Below are 24102 nucleotides of genomic sequence, written 5' to 3'. Positions count from 1 at the left end.
CCAGTTCCAAGATGTGAAGGCTGAGATGGTTCCTCCAAGCCCCACTCAGCAGAGAAGACAGGGTTGGTGGGTCTTCCAGGGTCAAGTGGGGAAACAGGAGCGTCTCACTCTTGAGAGGGAAGTGGCACTTCTCCATGGCAGGCCTGGCGGTGCCCGGGGTCACCACAAAGAGGCGGCAGAGCCAAGGCCCACCAGCCACCTGGCAGGCTGGTTGTCTGGTGAAGTTGTTCAGGGCTCGGCACAGGACCCAGTCCTCAGTCCCAGCCAGGTCCACCACCTCCACCGGCGAGCCCAGGCCTGGGAGGTGGAGAAGGTGCCTGGGGGGCATGTAGGTGTGGGTGAAGAGGAGTGTGTAGTGGGTGGGTAGGCTGGGGGATGCAGGGGCATGAACCACCTGCTCCAGGTGCCCCAGGCCGGGCACTAGGCCCCCCTGGTGCAGGCAGCCAAAGAAGAGGGCGCCCAGGACATTGAAGAGGACCAGGGAGCCCTTGCAGGGCACAGGCTGGGTCTGTGGACTACAAAGCAGGACGAGGGGGACTAGGAGGGGGATCAGGAACCGAGCCTCCTGGTGGCTAAAGGCAGAAAGCAGGGCCAGAGGCGTGAAGTAGAGGAGCAGGAGGCAAGACCTGGGGCCAGAGAGCAGGCTCCTGTGCCCCAGAGCCCTCAGGAAGCCCATCTGTGCAAAGGCCCGGCGGCAGGCTTGCAGCTGTAGCCACGCCGCCTGCAGGGCCTGGGCATGCAGTATCCCAAAGAGCAGGAAACCGTTGACGGCCAGGTGAGTGAGCCGCAAATGTGTGCCATGCCTTGCCAGGTTCTGAGGATCCAGGTTGTAGTACAAGAAGTTGGCAGGCGTAAGAACGAGGGTGCTGGATCTAGAGGGACTGGAGAAATACCAGCTGTCCACAGCCACGAACACCGCCGCCACGAGGCTCGCTCCCGGGAGCAGCGCCAGCGTTTCCTTCGCAAGCGACCTGAAGCCGGAGTGCGTCACCCCGCGGCTGCTCCAGAGGAAGAGTGGGACCAGAGCAAAGGCCAGAAACGTGGGCCGGTTGAAGAAGCCAGCAGCCAAGATGCCCCCCAGCAGCCAGCTGTGCCCCCACGGGCCCGGGGCGGGCTTCCTGGGGGTGGGGCTCCACGCCAACCTGGGGGACACCACCACCAGCAGCCCTGCAAAGAGCAGTCCCTCGATGGCGTTGGAGAAGGTCCTCGTGTAGAAGACCAGGGTGACGTAGGAGCCGGACAGCAGGACCAGGGCGTTCCAGCGCTCTGCCCCCCATAGAGGGGCCAGGTGGTACACGGCCACGTCCAGGGCAAAGGAGAGGGCGGTGAGGAGGAGTCGGGGCCCCACCAGCAGCACGTAGCCACTCACCGGGCCCCGCCGCGGCCCCCACTGCTCCCAGAGCCTGAGCAGCCAAAAGGCGGAGCCGGAGGTCAGCAGTGGGAAGAGCACCGTGCGGCAAGAGCTGCTGGGGTCAAATTCCCAAGGCCGCGCAGCCTCCACGCCCAGGATGTCCTCTGCGGACAGAGAAGCGGAGCTGAGCCAGGTCCAAGCTCAGAGACAAGGGTTGCAGCCCCAAGATGTTCCCACCCCCTTGTCAAGGTGCAGTGCACACTCCCCGGACTCTGGGGACCGCGGGTTTTACGCCGGTTACTGCTTTATGTTGCAGCGGACCTGACCGTTAGGTAGGCGATAACCCAAAGGGAGGGGCGCCTGGGTGGCTCAGTAGGTTAAGCATCCCACTCTGGATTTTGGATCAAGTCATGATCTCAGGGTCCTGAGATCCAGCCCCGCTTGGGGCTCCATGCTCATCAGGGAGTCTGCATGAAATTCTATCTCTCTGCGCCCCTCCCCCACCTCTAAAATAAATATCACCCCCCCACCCCCCAAAAAGAAGAAGAAGGTGAAAAGGAAACAAAATCAAAGTCAGATCAATCTGGCTGGGTTTTTCCGTTTTTGGTTTTTTACTGGCTCAGGTTAAAAAAACTGGCAAAGACTGGACCTTTCACCTGAAGAAACAAATCCAGCTGTGAGCCCTATGGCAGGGCCAGCTGCATGTTTCCCCAGTATCCATTGCTTTCTTCCTTCCTTAGTCTCTTCACTTGGGCATTTGGTCAGATATAAAGACTATTTTTCAGCTTCCTTCACAGCTAGGTGTGTTCATGTAATACATTCTAACCAATGGGATGGAAATGAGCAAAAAGTATGTGACATTCAAAATATGCCCTTAAAGGGGTGTCTGGCTCACTCAGTCGGAGTGATCTTGGGGCTGTAAGTTTGAGCCCTACGTTGGGTGTAGAGAATACTTAAAAAAAAAAAAATCTTAAAAAATATATGCCCTTAGAGAGAGCAAGCATGCCCATCTCCTTTCCAGTGGCTGGAAAGACTTCATTTTTAGACTTGATGGCTGGAGCTCAAGCAGCCATTTTGAACCATGTGGAGGTTCGAAACTATGAAACATATGGAGGAGGAACCCATGTGCCCACAACATCTGAAAAGCCTCATAGTCCCTGTCAGCCATCCTCTTGATATATTCTATACCCCTCTGCAGATAAATTCTAACAAGTGAGCATTCCAGGCCTGGATTCCTTCACTCCTCAGAAGAACCCAGAAAAGAAAAGTTTCAGTATCTCAGACCACAGCCCTGTATAAGTTTCCCTAAGCACCCAGGAAGCCCCACTCTAAAATCTCTCCACTGAGGAGTCCAAAACAACTTTCATTCTGAATAATCAGTACTGTTGGTACAAGCAGAAAAACATCAAAGAGGCTGGCATTTCATTAGTACTGTCCAGAAGGTCAATGTCGCTGGTCAGGAAGGAGATGTGAAATCCCCACTTTCAAGTTCTTATTCCAGACAGGCTCATGGATTTACTGATCAACCCCAAAGACATAGATTCTCCTTCCCCCTGAGTATGCAAACAGCAACCACCCAGACTTTGCTGCTGCATATCTTAACTGTATGCAGGGAACTTACCTGCCATGACCTCGGGTGACTGGAAGAACTCATCTGGGTGTACGTAGCCTGTCTGCGGCAGGAGACACCACACCAGGCGGAGAAGGCTGAGGCTGGCCCACAGCACACGGAGGGTCATCTTTAGCTCAAACTGCTGCCAAGATCCTGCAGATGTCTGGAATGGGTTCTCAGTCTGCTACAGACACTATTCTGGTTCCACCGACCTGCACCTGCTGAGGATAGCCCGAGTTAGTTGTTACAAGGTGAATTATACACCTTGTTACAAGTTGTTACAAGGTGTGTTCAGTTGTCTGAACAAATTCAAAACTGGTCTACAAACAATAAGAGCTGATGTTTACAAATGCTCACTAAGTACCAGGAACCTCACGTGCCTGTCTCACTTCATCCTTTCTACAGTCTGGGGCCATGGGTCTTACTGTAGCCACTTTTTAAATTATTTTATTTATTTTGTGTTTTGTATTTAATTTTTATTTATTTTATTCAGAGAGAGAGAGAGAGAGAGAGCTGGGGGGGGGAGGTACAAGGAGAGGGAGAAGCAGACTCCCTGCTGAGTGGGGAGCCTGATGCAGGACTCGATCCCTGGACCCTGGGATCATGACTTAAACTGAAGGCAGACACTTAACCAAGTGAGCCACCCAGGCATTCTTTACTGTCTCCATTTTACATATAGGGAAACTTAAGGCCTCTGTTGAGTGACCTGGTTACTTGCCGACCGTATTTGCTAAGTGTCTAAGTATGACATCTGCAGATAGGATTTAGGGTGGCCTCCAAATACGGGTCTCACCGCCCCGTTCTGTTCACCAGCTCCTGTCTATAGGCAACCATGGCAGCCTGCCTCTTGCTCTTCTGAGAAACTTTGCAACCTCAATGCATTCCATCCATTTCCCTGCAAAAATAAATGACATTTGACCCCACTGTCTCCAGTCACTCCCTCCAACCTTCACACACCCTGAAAGTTACCTTTGGAAGGTGATGAGAACTTACAGCTATGGTCTGGCTGTGTGCGCCCCACCTCACTAAGGTGTTGAAATCCTAATGATTGATGTGATGGTGTGAGACAGGTGAGGCCTTTAGGGTGGAGCACTCATGAATGGGGATTAGGGTTCTTATAAAAGAGACCCCACAGAACTCCCTCCTCCCTTCCATCCTGAGATGACACAATGGGAGGATGGCTCTGTGCCAGGAAGAGGGCTCTCAGCATGCCGGCGCCTTGACCTTGGACTTGCAGCCTCCAGAAATGTGATGAAGGACCTCCTTCTCAGACATCAGCACCCTCGTATCATCTCAGGTATACAGAAACACAAGTTTGATTCTCCTCCAAGGATACACGTGGTGACTGTTTTTCCGAATTCGATATTTTATTTTATTTTAAAGATTTTATTTATTTATTTGACAGAGATCACATGTAGGCAGAGAGAGAGGAGGAAGCAGGCTCCCCGATGGGCAGAGAGCGCTACGAAGAACTCAATCCCAGGCGCCCCCTCACCCCTGACTTTGATATTTTATTTTATTTTTTTTTAAGATTTTATTTATTAATTTGACAGAGAGAAATTACAAGTAGGCAGAGAGGCAGGCAGAGAGAGATAGGGAAGCAGGCTCCCTGCTGAGCAGAGAGCCTGATGCGGGACTCGATCCCAGGACCCTGAGATCATGACCTGAGCCCAAGGCAGCGGCTTAACCCACTGAACCACCCAGGCGCCCCTGACTTTGATATTTTAAAGCCTGACCTTCAACAGCCATTGTTCTCAGGTGGAATATGTCTTCACAGAGGAGAGGAGAGAGAGGGAAGCGCCAGAACAGGAATCTAGTAGAGACTGACAAGGAGCCTCTTGATCCTTATTAACACCTCGAGGAGTTTGAAAGATAACTTTTGCAATCTCTGCTCCAGCTTTTGGACTGAATTATACAGATCCTTTTCTCCAGAGCCAGTGAACGAGTATCCCGACTTTTAGAGAGAAGTTGAGGCCAAGCTTGGTGCTGGGATGCAAGCAAGGATTCCATTCCGCCCCAGGCAATGCCCGAAAAAGAACTTCAGTTTCCTCTGTTTTGACCTTAGCCTGTACTTCATCACTGATCAAATTCTTCTTTTTTTTTTTTTTTATTATGTTCAGTTAGCCACCCTATAGTACATAATTAGTTTTTGATGCAGTGTTCAACAATTCATTAGTTGCATATAACACCCACTGCTCATCACAACACGTGCCCTCCTTAATACCCATCACCCTGTTACCCCACCTCCCCATCCCCTCCCTGCTGAAATGCCCAGATTGTTTCTCGGGATCTGCAGTCTCTCATGGTTCATCTCCCTCTCTGATTTCTCCCCTTTTGGATTTCCTTCCCTTCCCCTATGATCCTCCATGCTATTTCTTATGTTCCACATATGAGTAAAACCATATGATAATTGTCTTTCTCTGCTTGACTTACTTCACTTAGCATAATCCCCTCCAGTTCCACCCCTGTTGATGCAAACGGGTAGGCATTCTTCACTTCTAATGGCTGAAAAATATTCCATTGTATATATGGACCACATCTTCATTTATCCTTCTTTCCAGCTTACCTCTTTTTTTTTTTTTAGATTTTATTTATTTATTTGTGAGAGAGACAGTGAGAGAGAGCATGAAAGGGGAGAAAGTCAGAGGGAGAAGCAGACTCCCCATGGAGCAGGCAGCCAGATGCCGGACTCTGGGATCATGACCCAAGCGGAAGGCAGTCACTAAACCAACTGAGCCACCCAGGCGCCCTCCAGCTTATCTCTTAACTTGGGCAAAAGACCCTGCCAGCAAAGCACCCCAGGGAGGGGGGGAGGGAGGACCAAACCTACCCCTTCAAGCAATAAGGATGGCCCTGGGCCAGCAAGCCCCATGTGAGTGACCCCAAGACAATGATAGACCTGACCTTTACCACCCACTTGCAGAGTCCACTGTCTTCCCATATTGGCCTTCCTGAAATCAATTCCTTTCCTGTCTCACCACCACTTGCCTCTCAGTGGCTGAACTGGTCTGTTGGGAACCCCTGGAGCCAGGGGTTTGCCCCTCTGCCAGTTCACATGCCCTCACTTTAACTTTCCTTCCAGGCTGGGATTCAAAGTGCACTGTAATTGAACAACTCACAGGATGAGATTATGGGTTTGGTTTTCGGCCATTTCAGCCCTGCAAATAACAGGAGAGAAGGGTCTCTTTCGGGGCACACAAAGGTCATTTTTTGAAGACCTTGAGCTGGTAATTGGAAGCTCAGCAAAGACATCACATACACGGTCACCCAAAACCTTCTGGGCTATCTCTAATGCCACGTCACTCCATGGACTACCAGTGCCCTCTTTATCACTTGAAATAGTCATTAGTGCCTTTAAATCTTATCAGTCTAGAGAACCAATTCCAGAAAACACAGAACCTCTATTCATAAAAGTCAGGAGATTCTGTTCCTCTAGAACCACTTGCGGTAAATAAAGTCTATTTGTCTGTATCGCTAAATAAAGTCTATTTGTCTGTATCGTTCAGGCAGACAGATATATACATATACATTAAGTATATAATGTATATAGAGGAGATATACATTAAGATCAATCTCAAGGAATTGGGTTATGCATTTGGGGAGCTGGCTAGGCAAATCTGAAATCTCTAGGGCATCAGGAAGGGCAGGTCTCTCTGGGGCAGGAGAAGCTGCAGGCCACAGAGAGAAATTTCTTATTCAGGAACACCTTGGTTCATTCTAAAAACCTTTCCACTGATTCTGTCAGGTCTACACAGGTTATCTAGAATAACCTCCCTTATTTAAAGTCAGCTGATGGTGGACTGTCATCGCACCTACAACATACCTTCAACAGCAGCAGGTGTGTGATTAACTGGGGACTATCACTTAGTCAAGCTGACACAAAAAACTGACCACCACCCCCTAAATAATCTGGGGTTTATAACTGTGTTTGAATTTTATTATTTATTTTTCTTAAAGATTTGTTTGTGTGGGGCACCTGGGTGGCTCAGTCAGTTGAGCATCTGCTTTCAGCTCAGGTCACGACCCCAGGGTCCTGGTATCGAGTGCCGCACTCCCTGCTCAGTGGGGCATCTGCTTCTCCCCTGGCTTATGCTTCCTCTCACACTTTCTCTCTCTCTCTCTCTGACAAATAAATAAATAATAAAATCTTTTTTAAAAAATAAAAGATTTATTTATTTATTTATTTGAGATAGAGAGTAGGGGTAGGGGCAGAGGGATAGAGTCTTAAGCAAACTCCACACTAAGTGTGGAGCCTGACGAGGGCCTCCATCTCACCACCCGAGCTCACACCCTGAGCTGAAACCCAGAGAGGGACATGTAATCGAATGTGCCACCCAGATGCCCCTCTGTGTTTGGATTTTGGATCAATGCGATAATTCTTCATGTAACCTACCAGTGACTTGTGTCTTTTACTCAAGATTCTAGTGGGGGGATTCATGCTGTTCCCAGCAGCTGCAGTCCGTCCTCATTGCTCTGTGGTATTCCACTGGGTGGGTATACTAAAATTAATGTACCCTTTGGACTGTTTTTATCTGCAAGAGCATCTCCAGGTGTTGACACATTTTTCTATTCCTAAGCATGCAGCTATAAATATACTCTTATACAAGACTTCTCTGAACTACATACCTAGAAATGGGATCCCTGGGTCTTGGGCATGCATACTTTTAACTTCATTAAACAATGCTCAGCGGTCCTCAGAGGTCCCACCAGCCAGCAGACATTACAGTACCCACTGCTTCAATATGCTTGGGATTGTCTAACAGCTTGATTCTGTGAATCTTGGGGCTATTTACATGCATTTCCCTGATCACTAACGTGGTCCAACACTTTTTCAAATGCTTGTGGAACATTTTTGGTGCTTCCATGGAATTCCTTCTGACCATTTTTTCTTACTATGTGTTGGAATTCTTTATATATTCTTTATATTGGCTGCATGAGAAATACCCTTTTCCAAACTGTGGCTTGAATTCTTAACTCATTTCTATTCCTATAATGTTGGTTTCTTATGCTTTCTTTTTGTTTCTTGATCCTTTTCACCAACATTTTGTCAACTTTATGAATCTTTTTGAAAAATGGACTTCTGGTTTTGTTCCTCGCTTTTTTTTTTCCTTTCATCTCCTTTTAAATTAATTTTTCTTTTTGGGGGTATCTGGGTGGCTCAGTGGTTTAAAGTCTCTGCCTTCAGCTCGGGTCATGATCCCGAGGTCCTGGGATCGAGCCCCACCTCGGGCCCTCTGCTCGGCGGGGAGCCTGCTTCCTCCTCCCTCTCTGCCTACCTCTCTGCCTACTTGTGATCTCTCTCTCCCTGTGTCAAATAAAAAAATAAAACCTTGTTTTAAAAAAGTAATTTTTTCTTTTTTTAAAAGATTTTATTTATTTATTTGACAGACTGAAGAGAGGGAATACAAGCAGGGGGAGTGGGAGAAGGAGAAGCAGGCTTCCCACTGAGCAGGGAGTCTGATGCAGAGTTCAGTCCCGGGACCCTGAGATCATGGCCTGAGCCAAAGGCAGATGCTTAATGACTGAGCCACCCAGGCACCCTAATTTTTCTTATCTTTATTTTTTCATTCTGTTTACTTTTTTTGGAAGATTATTTTGCTGTTTTATTTTAAACCGTTTGATATGGATGCTTAGCTCATTCATTTTGAGCCTTTAACTTTTCAGCTCATTAATTTTTGAACCCCTTTTCTATGAGAAATATTTAGGATAATACATTTTTCTTTAAATACTGTGTTAAGGGCTCCTGGGTGGCTCAGTTGGTTAAGCAACTGCCTTCAGCTCAGGTCATGATCCCGGAGTCCTGGGATCGAGTCCCCATCGGGCTCCCAGCGCCACAGGGAGTCTGCTTCTCCCTCTGACCTCCTCTCCTCTTGTGTTCTCTCTCCCTGTTTCTCTCTGAAATAAATAAATAAATGAAATCTTTAAAAAAAAATAAATACTGTATTACTTGCATCCCACAAGCTATACTATATAATATTTCCATATTTTCATCACCTTTGGTTATCAAGATTTTCTAATCCTGAGACAGAGCAGGGACTGGACTGGGATCCCCTTAGTCCTGACCAGGAAATCTAGTGTTCCTTGATAGTGGAAACCCTCTGCCTCTTGACTAGCATATCTTGCAATAATGCAAAGTAGGATGCCTATAAAAGGAAGGGTTCAAACTAGTCTGTGCTAGGGTGGACCCCAGCGCTGGCCTGTCACTGACCTTTCCCCTCATTATAATACTAAAACCTCATATCTCATATTAATGAGACATCCAATGCCTAAGGAAGCATGTCCTATTCACTGTGTCTGCACACTGTGTCTCTCTCCACCCTGCACACTCCGATGTCACTCCTTTCCTGTCACAATCTCTTTAAGAACTTCCCCCTGCTTTTGTCTGGAGAGCTGGCAGAACAACACTTTCCTTTGTGCTGTCTTCCTGGTGCTGGAGCAGAAACCCCCATAACAGCCTTGCCTGGAACTTCCTTTTGGCCTCTAATAAATTTCTATTGCTCAGAGACCCCAGGGACCCTTGTTGGTAAAAATTTCATTGTAATTTCTCCTTTGATTAATGCTTTATGGTTGAAGAACTTAATTTTTTTATCAAAAAGTTATTTTTTATAGCAGTGTTATGTTCACTGCAAAATTGAGAGGAAGGTTATAGAGGTTTCCCATATATCCTCCTCCCCCAACACATGCATAGCACCCCCTGCATTATCAACATTCCCCACCAGAGCGAAACATTTGTCATAGCTGATGGACCCACCTTGTCATTGTCATCACCTGAAGTCCTCAGTTTACATCACAGTTCACTCTTGATGTTGAATATTCTATAGGTTTGAACAAATGTATGATGACGTATCCACCACTATAGTATTGTAGAGAGCATTTTCACTGCCCTAAACATCCTTTGTGCGCTGCCTATTCATCCCTCCCCACCTCTAACATTTAATATGTAAGGGTCCATTTTTGCAGACATTTCACGGATGCTGGAGAACACTATATATCCTCTAGTTACTGGAGACAGAGTTCCACACCTGTTCTTTAGATCAAGTTTCTTGTGTTGCTCAAACCTTTTATATCCTTAATAATTTTCCACGGCTTATTCTACACATCACAGAAATGTGTGTTGAAAGAGCCAATGCGGTAGTGAGCTTTTCTAATTTTCCTTGTGATTTTGTCATTTTAGCTCATTTTTAAAGCTATGTCATTGTTTTTATAAAAGTTTAGAACTGTTTTACCTTATTGGAAAATTGAACATTTTATCATTATACAGTTTTCTATTTTATTTTATTTATTTTTTTAAAGATTTTATTTATTTATTTGACAGACAGAGATCACAAGTAGGCAGAGAGGCCGGTAGAAAGAGAGAGAGGAGGAAGCAGGCTCCCTGCTGAGCAGAGAGCCCAACGCGGGGCTCGATCCCAGGACCCTGAGACCATGACCTGAGCCGAAGGCAGAGGCTTAACCCACTGAGCCAACCAGGTGCCCCTAACCTTTTCTTAAAGATTTATTTATTTTAGAGAAAGAGTGCATGTGCGGGGTGGGGGTGGGAGAGACAAGGGAGATGGAGAATCTCAAGCAGACTCCCGGCTGAGCATGAAGCCCGTGGGGCTCGATCTCACAACACTGAGATCACAACCTAAATTGAAATCAAGAATCCGATGTTTAACTGACTGAGCCACCCAGGCATCCCTATACAGTTATCTTTTTATCTCTCATTTTTTGTCCCTAAAATATTTTCTCTGACATTAATATACTTACATGAGCTTTCTGTTATTTAGTTTTTACTAGCATAACATTTTAATATTTATTTTTAAATTTTTTCTGTTGGAATCACTTTTAATATTTAAACACAAAAACCGAGGGGCGCCTGGGTGGCTCAGTGGGTTAAGGCCTCTGCCTTCGGCTCGGGTCTATGATCCCAGGGTCCTGGGATCGAGCCCCCCATCAGGCTCTCTGCTCAGTGGGGAGCCTGCTTCCTCCTCTCTCTCTCTCTGCCTGCCTCTCTGCCTACTTGTGATCTCTCTCTGTCAAATAAATAAATAAATAAATTAATTAAAAAAAAAAACCAAACAAACACAAAAACCGAGCCCTTTTTTCTGTTTTAGACATATGCACACACACACACACAGGTCTCTAGTAGCCAAAATGGGCAAGAAAATGAGCTCCTGCTCTGTCCTCCATGGTCCCCACCCTGTGGTTAAAGCTGTTGCCAGCCCTTCCTCCTTTCCAACACAGAAATTCACAGCAGCTGCTTTTCAACTATAGCTGTAATGCCTTCTTTATTTCATACCATGTGTATGTCCCTTCCCAACATCTCCATGCTCAAACACAAAAATGGCCAGCGGCACATACTTCCCAGGAGCATCAGTCCCTATGCCTCAGTGGGAGATAGAGGAGATTCTCCCATCACGAGGGATTTGGCAAAAGGGGTGGGATGGCCAGAGCTGGCGTAACCATCCGCATTACTGCACTCTGGTATAAGAGTGAAAGCAGAAGAAATGGGACAGTGTGGAGGGCACAGTTGCAAGTTGAGAGTCTCCGGGAGACACTGGGGAGAATTCTCCATGGCAAGTGTAGAGAGATCAATGTACCAGCATTTAAAAAAAGAAAAAGGAAGAAGACAACTCCAAATACTCAACAGTTCCAACACTGTTGAATTTTCAAACTTGTCCCACCAAGACAAGTCACAGAGTAACAATCTAGATCTTTCCAGGAATTGGAGGTTGAGCCCTTGGCATGCCTCCTGAGAACCCTATGTGAGGCCCTACAAAGTATTTGCCACTGCTGTAGCTGCTGCTGCTCCATTTGCAACTTCTCCGTCTCAAGAACAAGAGGGAGAACGGGGATCGTGAAGGAGGTATCCCAACCCATAGGGCTGCCATGGAATATCTGGTTTCTGAGCCACAAAGACAGACAGATCAAAAGGGGCTCCAGCCCCAGATGGGAGACTTTCTGGGAACATCTGATAGTCTCCACAATCTCTCCAAAAGGGCTTCCTCTAGCTCCTCCTCAGTGTTCTTGGTATCGCCTTTTGATAGCAATTCCTCCAGGGATTGGGTGCCCTGGAGGCTGCCGGTGTAATATTTAATACATTATGTTCTGTGCTTTCACTACGTTATGATTAAGGGTGTGCATTTCTTCTTTTTAAAAAGATTTTATTTATTTATTTGACAGACTGAGATCACAAGTAGGCAGAGAGGCAGGCAGAGAGAGAGGAGGAAGCAGGATCCCAGGGAGCCCGATATGGGGCTCAATCCGAGGACCCTGAGATCATGACCTGAACTGAAGGCATAGGTTTTAACCCACTGAGCCACCCAGGCACCCCTGGGTGTGCATTTCTTTTTAGCATAATTGAAAACGTTTTTGGCTTCTTGACTTTGTGGATAAGGGTCCTTTTCCATCTATAGATAGTAATCTTCCTTTTTTTATTTTTTCCAAATATTACCTCTTTTTTCTTCTTTCTTTATTCTCCCTCTGGAAGTATGATTAAATGTATGGTAGACCTTGTTGGTCTATCTTCCATGTCATTTTAACTTCTACTTTTGTATTTTCTATATCTTTGTCTGTCTGGTCTTTCAACTAATTTCTTCTGCTCTATCTTCCACATCCCTAATCATCCTTTCAGCTGTATTTAACCAGCTGTTAAACCTATTGAGAAGTGCCTGGGTGGCTCAGATGGTTAAGGGTCCTGGGATCTAACTCTGCCTCGGGCTCCGTGTTTAGCGGGGAGTCTGCTTCTCTCTCCACCTCTGCTCTTCCCCCAACTCGTGCACATGCTCTCTCTCTTCTCTCAAATAAATAAAATCTTTTTCTTAAAAAAAACCTATTGAGGGGCACCTGGGTGGCTCAGTGTGTTAAAGCCTTTGCCTTCGGCTCAGGTCATGATCCCAGGGTCCTGGGATCGAGCCCCACATTGAGCTCTCTGCTTGGCGGGGAGCCTGCTTCCTCCTCTCTCTCTCTGCCTGCGCCTCTACCTACTTGTGACCTCTGTCTGTCAAATAAATAAATAAAATCTTAGAAAAACAAACTATTGAGTTTTACCTTTCAATTTTATATTTTTCTTTCCTATGAGTTGTTCGATTTTTTTCCACATTTGTTTCTCTTTTGTCATATTTTCAAGGCTCTTTTATTTTTATGTTACATTAAGCATATTTATTTGTTATACTAGATCTGATAATTTCAACATCTAAAGTTTTTTAGGTCTGAATCTGCTGTGTTGTTTCTGCTGGTTCTCACTCATCATGCCCTGTTTACTTCTATATTTACTAAATTATTTTCTTTCATTTACTCCTTGGATATAACCTGTGGGAATTATTTGAGGCCAGGGATGAAGGCAAATTTCTGAATTCCACTGAAAAGGATTTATACTTGCTTCTGTCAGGTACCTGGGGGCATCACAAGTCTGGGACCAATTTTGATCATATTATTGGCTACAGGGTTTTGTTTCTGTTTTCAGAGAAGCAAGTGCCTAATCATGTGAATTCAGGCTAAAAATCTCTATGAGGGCAGGTTTGTGGTTACAATCCCAGAAACAAATTGCCCTACCTGCACCCTGATTCGATTAGCCTCGAGATCCAAAGAAGGCAAGTTTTCTTACAGTCCTCTGGGGATGGAACAGTTTATTCCTAGGTCCCCTTTATACTGAGAATGTAGTCCTCTGGAGTCCCTGTTTTTAGAGAGAATCTCCTGTCAGGCTTCTCTCTCATGGGCTTTAGGATTTATCTTCCATCCTGCCGGTTCTGAGAGATCACAAAAACCCATGCTCATATGCACTCAGTTCTGCATATGTCCCGAGTCCAGGTCTGGCTTCAAGGCTCTGCAGGCCTCTCTAGGCCCCTGCTCTGGTGACTTAGCATTCCTTATCTTTTGTTCAGCCCACATATTATTATATTTATTATAATAGGTTTTGTACAAATAATACAGAGGAATGCAAGAAGAACTGCCTTTCTTGGAATCTAATGCTAATCAGATTAGGGAGGGCACAGGTTCTCCCCAGAGAAGGTGTGACCATGAGCCTACCTTCAGTCTAGCTTTTTAGCCTGAATTCACATGATCAGGTACTACCCCTCCCACAAGAACAAAAGAACCACCCAAGCCTGGGCCCGATAATGATTAGAAATGGTCCCAGACTCAGAATGCATATACAATAATGACATCAGATAGATTATATATGAATTATTATTTCACATTTATTTGTAGAGAGAAGGGTTGGCATAAGAAATAAGCATGCTGAGAGATAAGATGGGGGTTGTGAAAAGCTAAGTTAGTTTAAACTAAGTCAGGTAGTTTTCAAGGAAGTCATGTACTCAGGAGTCAGCCTTGGTCAGAGAATCTTGTGGTCATTATCTGAGAGGAAACAGGAAACGTGAGAGGACCGTGCTGCAGTCACAGTGGTGCTTTTTCAGGATGTGGTCCCCAAACGCCTACGGGAAATTTGGGTGTCTTCACAATTACTGAAGGTAGATGGGATGGGACAATGCCATGTCAAGGCCTCTGAAGCTGTTTCTAGAACTGCCGGGAGGCTGCTCCTCCATGTACGGGACAGTGGATGATCAGGGGACCTTTGGGATAATGACCTGAACATAAGGCCTACAGAACAAGCCAGAGTAGGGACAAGGTAAGAGAGGGACTGGCTGGGACGGCAGAAGCCGACCTCTACTCACCGGCTCTGCCCACACCCACGCCTGCGGCCGGCCTGCTACTTCTCAGAGCTGCGGCTAGCAACCATGGGATTGAGTTTGGTCTCTCTGGGGGCTGTTTGACAATTCAGTGAGGCCTTTTAGTGCCTCTAATATACTTTTAAAGAGGAAAGGCAATTATCTTATGATCTCTCTGATATGAGGAATCTGAGAGATAGGGTGGGGGGTTGAGGGGTAGGGAAAGAAAAAATGAAACAAGATGGGATTGGGAGGGAGACAAACCATAAGAGACTCTTAATCTCACCAAACAAACTGAGGGTTGCAGGGTGGGTGGGGTAGGGATAGGGTTGCTGGGTGATGGCACTGGGGAGGGTATGTGCTATGGTGAGTGCTGTGAAGTGTGTAAACCTGGCGATTCACAGACCTGTACCCCTGGGGCTAATAATACATTATATGTTAATAAAAAATAATTTTTAGAAAAAGAGGAAAGGAACCACACAGTGTTTGTTTTATATGCTTCTGTTGCTTAGCACAATATCATGAGCATCTTTCCACATTGTAAGCGCCCCCTCCTACCAGCCACAATCTCTCCATCCTTGCTCCCTCTGTTCTCTTCAGTTGGCACCTTCCCTTCATCATAAACATGTTTGATTCTCCACCATTCCTAGAAAAACAACTAACCCAAACTCTCTCTGAAGTTGAGCCGCCCTCAATCCGCTATCCCTCTCTCAATGGCCCTGCAAAGGATTCCTTAAAACATCCATGTTCGCCGAATTCGCTCCTCATGTCTCATTGGCTCTGCCCATCTCCACTGCGCTGACACAGCCCTCAAGAGCCTCCTTGCTTTTCCAATTGTCAAACCCAATGACCACTTCAGGCCCCCACCTTGCATATGCCATTTGACAACAGGGAGCCCTTGCGCAATTCCCGTCACCTTCTGCAGTGCCTTCCTACACCACAAAAGGCAGTCAGGAGTCTGCCTGAAACAAAAAGCTGCCTTTTGTAGATCCCCTGGAAGTTGGGTTATACAAATTAGGTTTTAAGAATAGAGAAAGCAGGGGTGCCTGGGTGGTTCAGTTGGTTAAGCATCTGCCTTTGGCTCTAGTGATGATCCTGGGGTCTTGGGATCAAGTCCCCCTGTCATGTCAGGCTGCCCGCTCAGCGGGGAGCCTGCTTCTGCTTCTCCCTCTCCCTCTGCTCACTTGCTTACTCTCTAATAGATAAATAAAATCTTAAAAAAAAAAAAAAAAAAAAAAGAACCAGGAAAGCAGATGTGAGACAAGTGAGACAAGCATATTTCTGCAGTTGGCCTTGTCTTCTCTGGGCAAACAAGGTTATGGGGATATGGAGTTTTTCCTGCAGCAGCTTTCCAGTGTCTGTCCCCAGCTTTGTAGGGACAGAGACACAGCTGCAGTGAGCGTGGTGTCCTGATTCTCAGCAACTAAATATGACTGAGTTCCAAGGGAGCCTTTACACTTGCCCGACTGTCACATGCATGGTGGTCCCTCTCATGAGTTACTTCTGGGGGTTCAGAGTCTCCCCTGGAGGCCCAAATGACAACTCCTTCTCCCAATGCCCCACAATTTTTAGTTCCTGTATATAAATTCCTTTTCTGCTGGCTTCTATTTCTCATACTGAACTCTGGTCATTTGGTACCAGAGGTGGCTGTAGGTAGCAAGCCCTCAAGCATGAGGACTTTCTTACGCTAAGAGAAAGTAACTTGGCACTGGCAGCAGGGGACACCTGGGCTCTGCGTAGGTCTCCTGGGTAGCGGATGCTCTGGGCCATGGCTCTGAGCAGCACAGCCTCCCCAAACCCCTCCCATGCTTGTCCCCACAGCCTTCTAGAGCTTCTCAGTCCCCGAGCTTTACCACACCAGCGAAACCATCCTGCACTCACCTGCTTTTCCATCTTGACCCTGCGTCTCATTCTGATTTCATCCAGTGCCTCCACATTGAAGGGCCCCTCGTCACCCTTCTTCAGGACCTTCTGGGCCCCAGGTCCCAGCCCACAATTGGGTCCACCCTGTGGGGGAAGGAGAACCATGAAAGGGTCCAGACACATGCTCCCCTGCCTCCCACAAGAACAGACAGACATACATACATGCATGGGGTAAAAAAAGAAAATGAAGACAATAACTAGCAGTCTACCTTCCACATCCAAAACTTTTTGGCAAAACAAGGATATTTTCTGGCAAATCAAAACTGAAAGATCTCCACAAGCAGACTCTCAGAACATTCCAAAGGACATAATATATATATTAGGCAGAAGGAAAAATGATGCGGGAGAGAAGGTCTGAGATGGAAGCAGAAATAAGGAGCAGAAAAGTTGGTCATTAGAAGGGAGACATCTGGGACGTAGAAGCCAAGTAAAAGCTTTCCTTCCTCCTTTTGTTTTTCTTCTGGCAAGTAAGGTCAAGGCGATGGGTAAGTTTTATTCCTTTCTTTCTCTCTTTTTTAAAAGATTTTATTTATTTACCTGACAGAGAGAGAGAGGGAGAGAGAGAGAGAGAGCACACGCAGTGGAATCAGCAGGCAGAGGGAGAGGGAGAAGCAGACTCCCTGCCTAGCAGGAAGCCTGACTCAGGGCTCCATCCCAGGACCTCAGGATCATGATCTGAGCTGAAGGCAGACCCTTAACCGAGTGAGCCACCCCGGTGCCCTGATGGATAAGTTTTTTGATGTAGTGTTCTTTGTTAATTCACCAGCTGTGTGGGTGCTGGCAGGCAGCTGGGGTGGTTTGGCCTAGGCTGCCCAACCCTTGCATCGCAAACACAGCACTGTGCTCTGGAAGTCAGCAGTTCCGGTGCTGGCCTCCTGTGTCGCCTTCTCCTAACAGAGCCACAGAGGCAGCAGCTCCTATGGAGGGTCAGTCTTGCAGTGTTCTGGAAGTCAAGATCTTGACCATCCAGAAGCTCCCAAGGTTCATAAGCAACTACTTCCCTATATTAAATCCCATGGTGATTCCAGTTGTTTGGAGACAATATCAACAACAAAAACTTTGATTCACACAGGCTTTAACAATTCATTACATCATATGACAAGACCACCAAAGCTTGGTGCCAGTGGGGCTCCTTTGCTACTTTCCAGTGACCCTTGTGGTTTCTGCCTCTTTGTGTGGACATGGTCCTCAGGCTGGTAGCAAGACAGTTTGTCTCAGCCATTCGATCCAGACATGACAACACAGAGAAGTCTATAGATTCCTCGTGTATCACTTTTATTGTTGCTTCTTTTGCAACAGTTTTATTCAGATATAGTGAATATAATAATTCATTCACTCAATTAAAGTGTTCAATTCAGGGGTGCCTGGGTGGCTGGTCCATTAAGCCTCTGACTCTTGATTTTGGCTCAGGTCTTGATGTTAGGGTTGTGGGAGTGAGTCCCACATGGGGCTCTGTACTCAGCGCAGAATCTGCTTGTCCCTCTCCTCTCTCTCTCTTCCTCGAATAAATAAATAAAATATATTTTTTAAAAGTGTTCAACTCAATAGCTTTAGTATCTTCACATATTTGTGCGACCATTGCCTCCGGCCAATTTTAATCTTTTTTTTTTTTTAAACATTTTTATCATTTGTTAGAGAGGGAGCTCACAAGTAGGCAGAGAGGCAAGCAGAGAGAGGGGGAGAAGCAGGCTCCCTGCTGAGCAGAAAGCCCAATGCGGGGCTTGATCCCAGAACCCTGACATCATGACCTGAGCCGAAGGCAGAGGTGCAACCCACTGAGCCACCCAGGTGCCCCACCTCTGGTCAATTTTAGAACATTCTGGTCACCTCAAGAAGAAAATGCATACCACTGATTCAATCATCTCCCATTCCCCCACCACCACCTCAGCCCTAAGCAAGTGCTACCTACTTTCTCTCCCAATTTCTCTATCTCCCAGATTTCCCTATTCTGAACTTTCATATGACTAGAATCATACAGTATGTGGCCTTTTGTGGTTTGCTTCTCTCGCTTAAAATGATGTTTTCAGAGTTCATTCATGCTATAGCCTGTGTCAGTACTTATCTGCTTTTACGGCCATATACAATTCCACTGCTTGTATAGAGCATACTTTGTGTATCCATTCATCTGTCAATGAACATTTGAGTTGTATCCACCTTTTGTCTATTACAAATAACGCCACTATAAATATCTGTGTGTAAGTTTCTGTGGGACCTAATTTTTTCATTTTCCTAGGTATTATACCTATGCTGGGTCATATGGTAACCCTACGTTTAATTGTTTGAGGAACTGCAAGATTGTTTTCCAAGCGTCTGTTCCTTTTTATGGTCCCATCAGCAATGCATAAGGGTTCTAGATTCTCCAAATCCTGGCCAACATGTGATGTTATCTGACTTTGATTCTAGTCATCTTAGTGAGTGTAAAATGATATCTCCTTGTGGTTGTCGTCTTCATTGTCATTTTTTTTTTTTAAATCAAAGAAATCTTCTAGAAGCTCCTCAACAGACTTTCCACCAGGCCCCATTGACCAGAAAGGGATCAAATACACTCCATAAACCTTCACTGGCAAGGGCAATGGGATAACCAGGGGCAACTGTGCTGCTGGTTTTGAGCTGGGGCTGTGGGCTACCTTCTCTGAGACACACAGAATCCAGAACATGCTGATCCTGACAACATCAGGTTCTGTTAGGGAGGAGGAAGAAGACAGAGGATCAGTCAGCTGTGTGGCTCCTACATATGGCTTCCTCGGCACCAAGCTCTGGTGGCTTTCCTCCTTCTTCTATAACCATTTGTTTTTATGCTGTTCTTCCTCTGTCTACCCCTGAAATGCCAGGGCTCCTGGTATTCAACTTCTACCCTTCTCAGCCTCTACACTCTTTTTGGATCATCTCATTTACTCTCCTGGTTTCAACTTCCATTTGATGACTTCTGAAATTGCTTCTTCTCTGAGCTTCAGATTTACTGATAATAAATAATAACAATGATAAGAGAGTTGCCATTTTTCGATATGTATTTTGTCCCAGACACCGCACATTGTCTCCTTTAATTCTCATTTTATCCCAACCCTAAAATTCTATTACTGTTGCTATCTTATGGATGAATTAACAGGTTTAAAGAAATCAAGTTTCTTGCCCAATGAGACAGAACTAGTAGGTTCATGAAGGTAGGCGCTGGACCCAGTCTGTTTGAGCCTGGAGCCTGGATCCTGGAGCCACTGCCTGATAGGCTTCTGCTCCCACATCAAACACAGGGAAGCCAACCAGAACTCATCACTTTCCCGACAACCAGCCCTGCCCTCATCCCCTACAGCAGGGAGGGAATGACTGTTTGCCCAGTTATTCAGTCCAGAAATCCAGGGGTCATCTTCCTTCTTCACCCCTTCACTAAGTGATACTAATTTTCTTTCCTCACTTCTTTCCTGCCCCCCTCCCTCCCTTCTTCACTATCATCTCTACACCCAAAGTGGGGCTCAAACTCACTGAACTCATGACCCCACAATCAGGAGTGGCATGCTTTACCAACTGGTAATGGCTTACAAGGCCCACCAGTCCCCACCAGCCCCACTCTCACCCCTGTGGGTGCAGAACTTGGCACTCCAGAAACATCATGTCCTTCTGTAGTTAACCCCTTCTGTCCTGCCTTCTCACCCCAGTGCCTCTGCTCACATTGCTTCCTTGGCCAGATATGCTTATAATATAAAGGTTAAAACCCTCTTTGGAGTCCTAGGCCCAGTTTCAAATCCTTGCTGTCACTTGTTCATGACAAAAATGAAGTTAACAATAGTACCTACCTCAGAGCTGTTGTGAAGACAACATGAAAAAACAAACATAGGGATGCCTGGATGGCTCAGTCAGTTAAGCATCTGCCTTCAGCTCAGGTCATGATCCTGGGATCCAGTCCAACATGGGGCTCCCTGCTCAGCGAGGTGTCTGCTTCTCCTTCTCCCTCTGCTGCTCCCCCTGCTTGTGCTTGCTCTGATAAATAAAATCCTAAAAAACAAAACACAACAGTGGTTTCTTTCATTATTCATTTTGCTTCAACTGCTGAGATACCCCAGAAGCCCTCCCCAATCTCATTTCCACAGAGTCCTGTACTTCAGGACAAGGGTGCAGACCCTTGGCTCTGTCTGATTGCTTCTCAGCCTCTTCTGGTTGAGATTCCTTCAGGTCTGGGATCTGCTGGTACCTATCTCAGCCCCTAGAATCGACCCGGTGTGCTTACTGTGGGGCGGAGGTCAAGGACAGAGTCGGAGGTCCCCAGAGGAGCTGACCACGCAGCAGGACACTGAACTTAACAAGTGCGGTAAGTTCTCCAGAAAGACCAGGGTGCGGCTCCACTGCGGCTCCCCCGGCGGAGGCGAGGCTGCAGGACTGGTCCCTTCCACCAGGTGTTCAAGGGGGAGGAGCCAACCACACACGGGGTGTGGCCACTACTCACCTAAACCCAATCAGGATACGAGGCTGCTCATGCCTGCCCAGGAGCACGCTAAACTACCGGCGTGGAGATCCAGTCCTGCGGCCACAGCTGTGTGGCCCTCTCCAGGACGGGGATGAAGGGAGGGTTGGGGGAGATGGGGGCAAAGTGACTGTCTCCAGGAGGGCAGTGGAACAGCAGGTTCTAGAATAAAGGGACAGCGCCCGGGGCCACGGAGCTCTAATTGCGGGGCCGGGAAGCCGGCGCTGATAACCACAGACGAGGGGCATCCCAGCGCGTGTGCGGGGGTGGTTGTGTGAAGGCGGGCATTAGGGAGAGACCATCTCGGTGGCAGGGGTACTCTAAAGCGGAAACCACTGCTCCGGGAGCGGGGGTGGCGGGGAAGCTGCTGACGAGATCGCTTCAGTGGGGCGAGAGGACGGGAAGGGAGACCGCGCGGCTCCGGGGAGCTGCGGGTGTGCAGAGACACTAGCCTTTCTCGCTGAGTCAGAGGGCGGGGCCGGCTCTCGGTGCCACATCTCTCTCCCGCGCCCACTGCTCGGCCCTGGGGACACAGCTGTGAGCGAGCGTGGTCCACAACGGCAGCCATGGTGTGGTGGCTTCTTCCAAAGCCAAGGAATGTCCTTACCTTCAAACTCAGACTTTCTCAACAAAGCTCTGGGGCGCCGCTTTACAGGGTGGGGTGGGGGGGATCCCACGGTTCCGCCCCTTCTGGACACCCAGCATTTCGAACAGGTTTTAAAGACAGCAGGACAGGGAGTGTCGGAGGAGGCGGCCCCAGCCCAAAAGCCAAAGGCATCTTCAGATAAAACGCGCAAGGACCGTGTTCCTCAAGGCCAAGATCTTGTCCAAACTCTAAAGCCCATCGCAAGGGCATAGGGCAAGAGCGGCTGTCCTGAGTCCGTTTGCCTGTTCGGCGTCGATTTCATCCTCATATCGACCCTGAAGGCCCCAGTAAGCCCTGCAGGGCACCCCACCCTGGACGCCTAGGGAGGCCTGACTCTGGCTTCCTTCTTCCCCAGGCTGGCCAAAGGAACCCGTGTTTATCCTTTCATTAAGAGAGAATGCTACACAGGGCACGGAACACACCTGCGGGAGCGTGGAAGGCACTAAGGGGTCCCCACTGACTGGCATGTATTCATGAACAACCTGTGACCGCAGGGCTCCCATCTGCAAAACAGGAACTCTGCTCTGTATGGGGAATTTCTGGGTGTTAATAATTGTGACACTGGTTCCCGGTTTTATGAGGCCTAAGTGTCTGAGGGTGAAGAATGACGTTCAGAAGTAACGGTGAAGGATGTCCCCCTTAAGGAAAACCGCAGCCATTTTTGCCACAGAGTATGTTCGCCATCCCCCTCCCCCGCGAAGGTCCAGACCGCCACCAACCAGAGCAGTAGGTGCTCACTCGCAGGGCTACCTGAGCCTCCTGGACTACAAGCTTTTGCCCTTGTCCCTGCGCACATGCGACTCCTGGGCAAAGAGCCCATCCTCCCAGTCTGTGAAAGGGCAGGCATGACCCGAAGTGCACCCGGCAGGACCGGAAGTGGAGAGTTTTCTCGCCTGAATTAATGCAGATCTTTCTGTGCTTCACAGACTGAGTGCTGAGCACTTTGCAGCGTCTTTTGGGTTTGTCCTCACGGGGACCCTGGGAGGTAGCACGATATTCCCATTTTATAGATGAGGAAAGTGAGGCTCTGTAAAGTTGCAGAACCACCAAAGAACAACAGCTCCTACCAGGAAAGGAGTCAAGCCTAGGCCTCTGTCTGGGTCCCAGGCTAGCGCTCTAAATAAAGTATACTCACGGCCTCACCTCGCTTTCTCGAGAAGGCGTCACGGACAGGCTCCTGTCTCCCCTAGGCTGGGTCCGGTCAGTGCTCAGAGCCCGCAGTCCCGGGTCTGGGGGAAACTGACCGCCTCACCAGTCTGGAGCATCTGCTCATGTCCTGGAAACTAGCAAAAGTGGGAAGGGAAGCAACTGCCCGTCCTCCCTGCCTTGCCCTCCTACCTCCCTGATCCCCATCAACTCTGCTGGAGCCGCCCGGGCCGACTCACCGGCGCGCGGCCTCTGGGCTGCACCTGCGGCGCTGGCGTCGACAGTCCCCCAGTGCCTGCACTGGGGGTGGGCTCGGAGACACCCCGACCAGAGGGCCGGAGGGGTGCGGTGTTTTCCTCAACGCAGCTGCGGCTCTGCGGGGTTCGGGAAACTAGGCGCACCACGCAGTGCGCCAGACAGAGCGGAGAGGGCTGGAGACAAGTGCGCCGGCGGGCGGGGCCGCCCAAGTGCGTCCCCTGAGGTCCCGTGGTGGGTTGCGGCCACGGGGAGGGAGAGTGATTACGGAGGGTCCGGGTGTCCCCGGGGCCTTGGCACGCGGGGCAGTGGTTGAGCTCTCCCCTCCCCGCATTCCAGCCCAAGCCCCTAGCAGCCCCCTACTTGGCGCGCCACGCCTGGGGGCCGCCTTATTAGCTCGAGGAACAGTTCAACAAAACGTCTCTAGGCCATACTTCCTCTGTCCTTCAAAACGACAGTTTCGGAGTTCTGCGTGGGTGGGGATTGGCTAAGGCTCTGAGGACCTGCTCTAAGAGGAAGAAGGTCCGGGAGGAAAGAGGCGCTTCGGCGTCTTTCTGCGGGCCTTGTCGCAGAAGCGGCGCCAGAGAGGCCGGGGAGATTCTCCCGGAACGCAGCTGGGTCCCCGCAGTCGCCAGCTGCAGCGCCTTCCACCCTGGAAGCAGTCCCTGGCGGGCGCCGCTACCCTCTAATGCATTCCGCCAGTCGGGGCCAGAGGGCTGGCCCCACGTTGCCCGACAGCCGGGGCTGGAGGTGGGGGGCGGTCATCGTGTGCCCGGGAGCCGGGGCTCCTCTGTCGGGATGCCAGGCCCTCGGAGGTGGCCGAGCAGAGCGTGCGGGTGCGGGACTGCGAGCCGGCCGCTGGGCCGCAGGGGGTTGGGAGGAGGGCGTGGGGCCGTGGCGCGCAGCCCCCATCGGCGCAGGACGCCGCGCGGGTACCACTTCTCCGGCCCCCCGCGGGAAAAAAGGCCCGCACCCGGGGGCTACCGGGCGGAGCTCGGCGCGTCCCGGGGGTCTCGGTGCCACTGCGGGCGCCGGGGACTGTGGACGCGCGGTGGGGCGACACTGCCC

The 24102-nt window shown here is 48.6% G+C and overlaps 1 protein-coding gene across 1 annotated transcript; it reads right to left on the bottom strand.

Moving 5' to 3' along the window:
* Nucleotide 1: 1 nt before the first annotated feature.
* On the bottom strand, nt 2-24033 carry PIGZ (phosphatidylinositol glycan anchor biosynthesis class Z; the record flags this gene model as incomplete). The annotated part of the gene is made up of 6 exons (XM_082722520.1): nt 23019-24033; nt 20323-20521; nt 16493-16618; nt 9715-9778; nt 2973-3181; nt 2-1515 (listed from the first exon to the last, which is right to left on the bottom strand). Coding segments are annotated over exons 5-6 (1632 nt in total), but the record flags the coding sequence as incomplete, so codon positions are not given.
* Nucleotides 24034-24102: the final 69 nt, after the last annotated feature.

Source organism: Mustela nivalis (assembly GCF_964662115.1).
Source record: "Mustela nivalis genome assembly, chromosome: 1".
Classification (NCBI taxonomy): Eukaryota; Metazoa; Chordata; class Mammalia; order Carnivora; family Mustelidae; genus Mustela; species Mustela nivalis.
The sequence above is the reverse complement of the archived record's forward strand: the minus strand, read 5'-3'. Positions and strand labels throughout refer to the sequence as shown.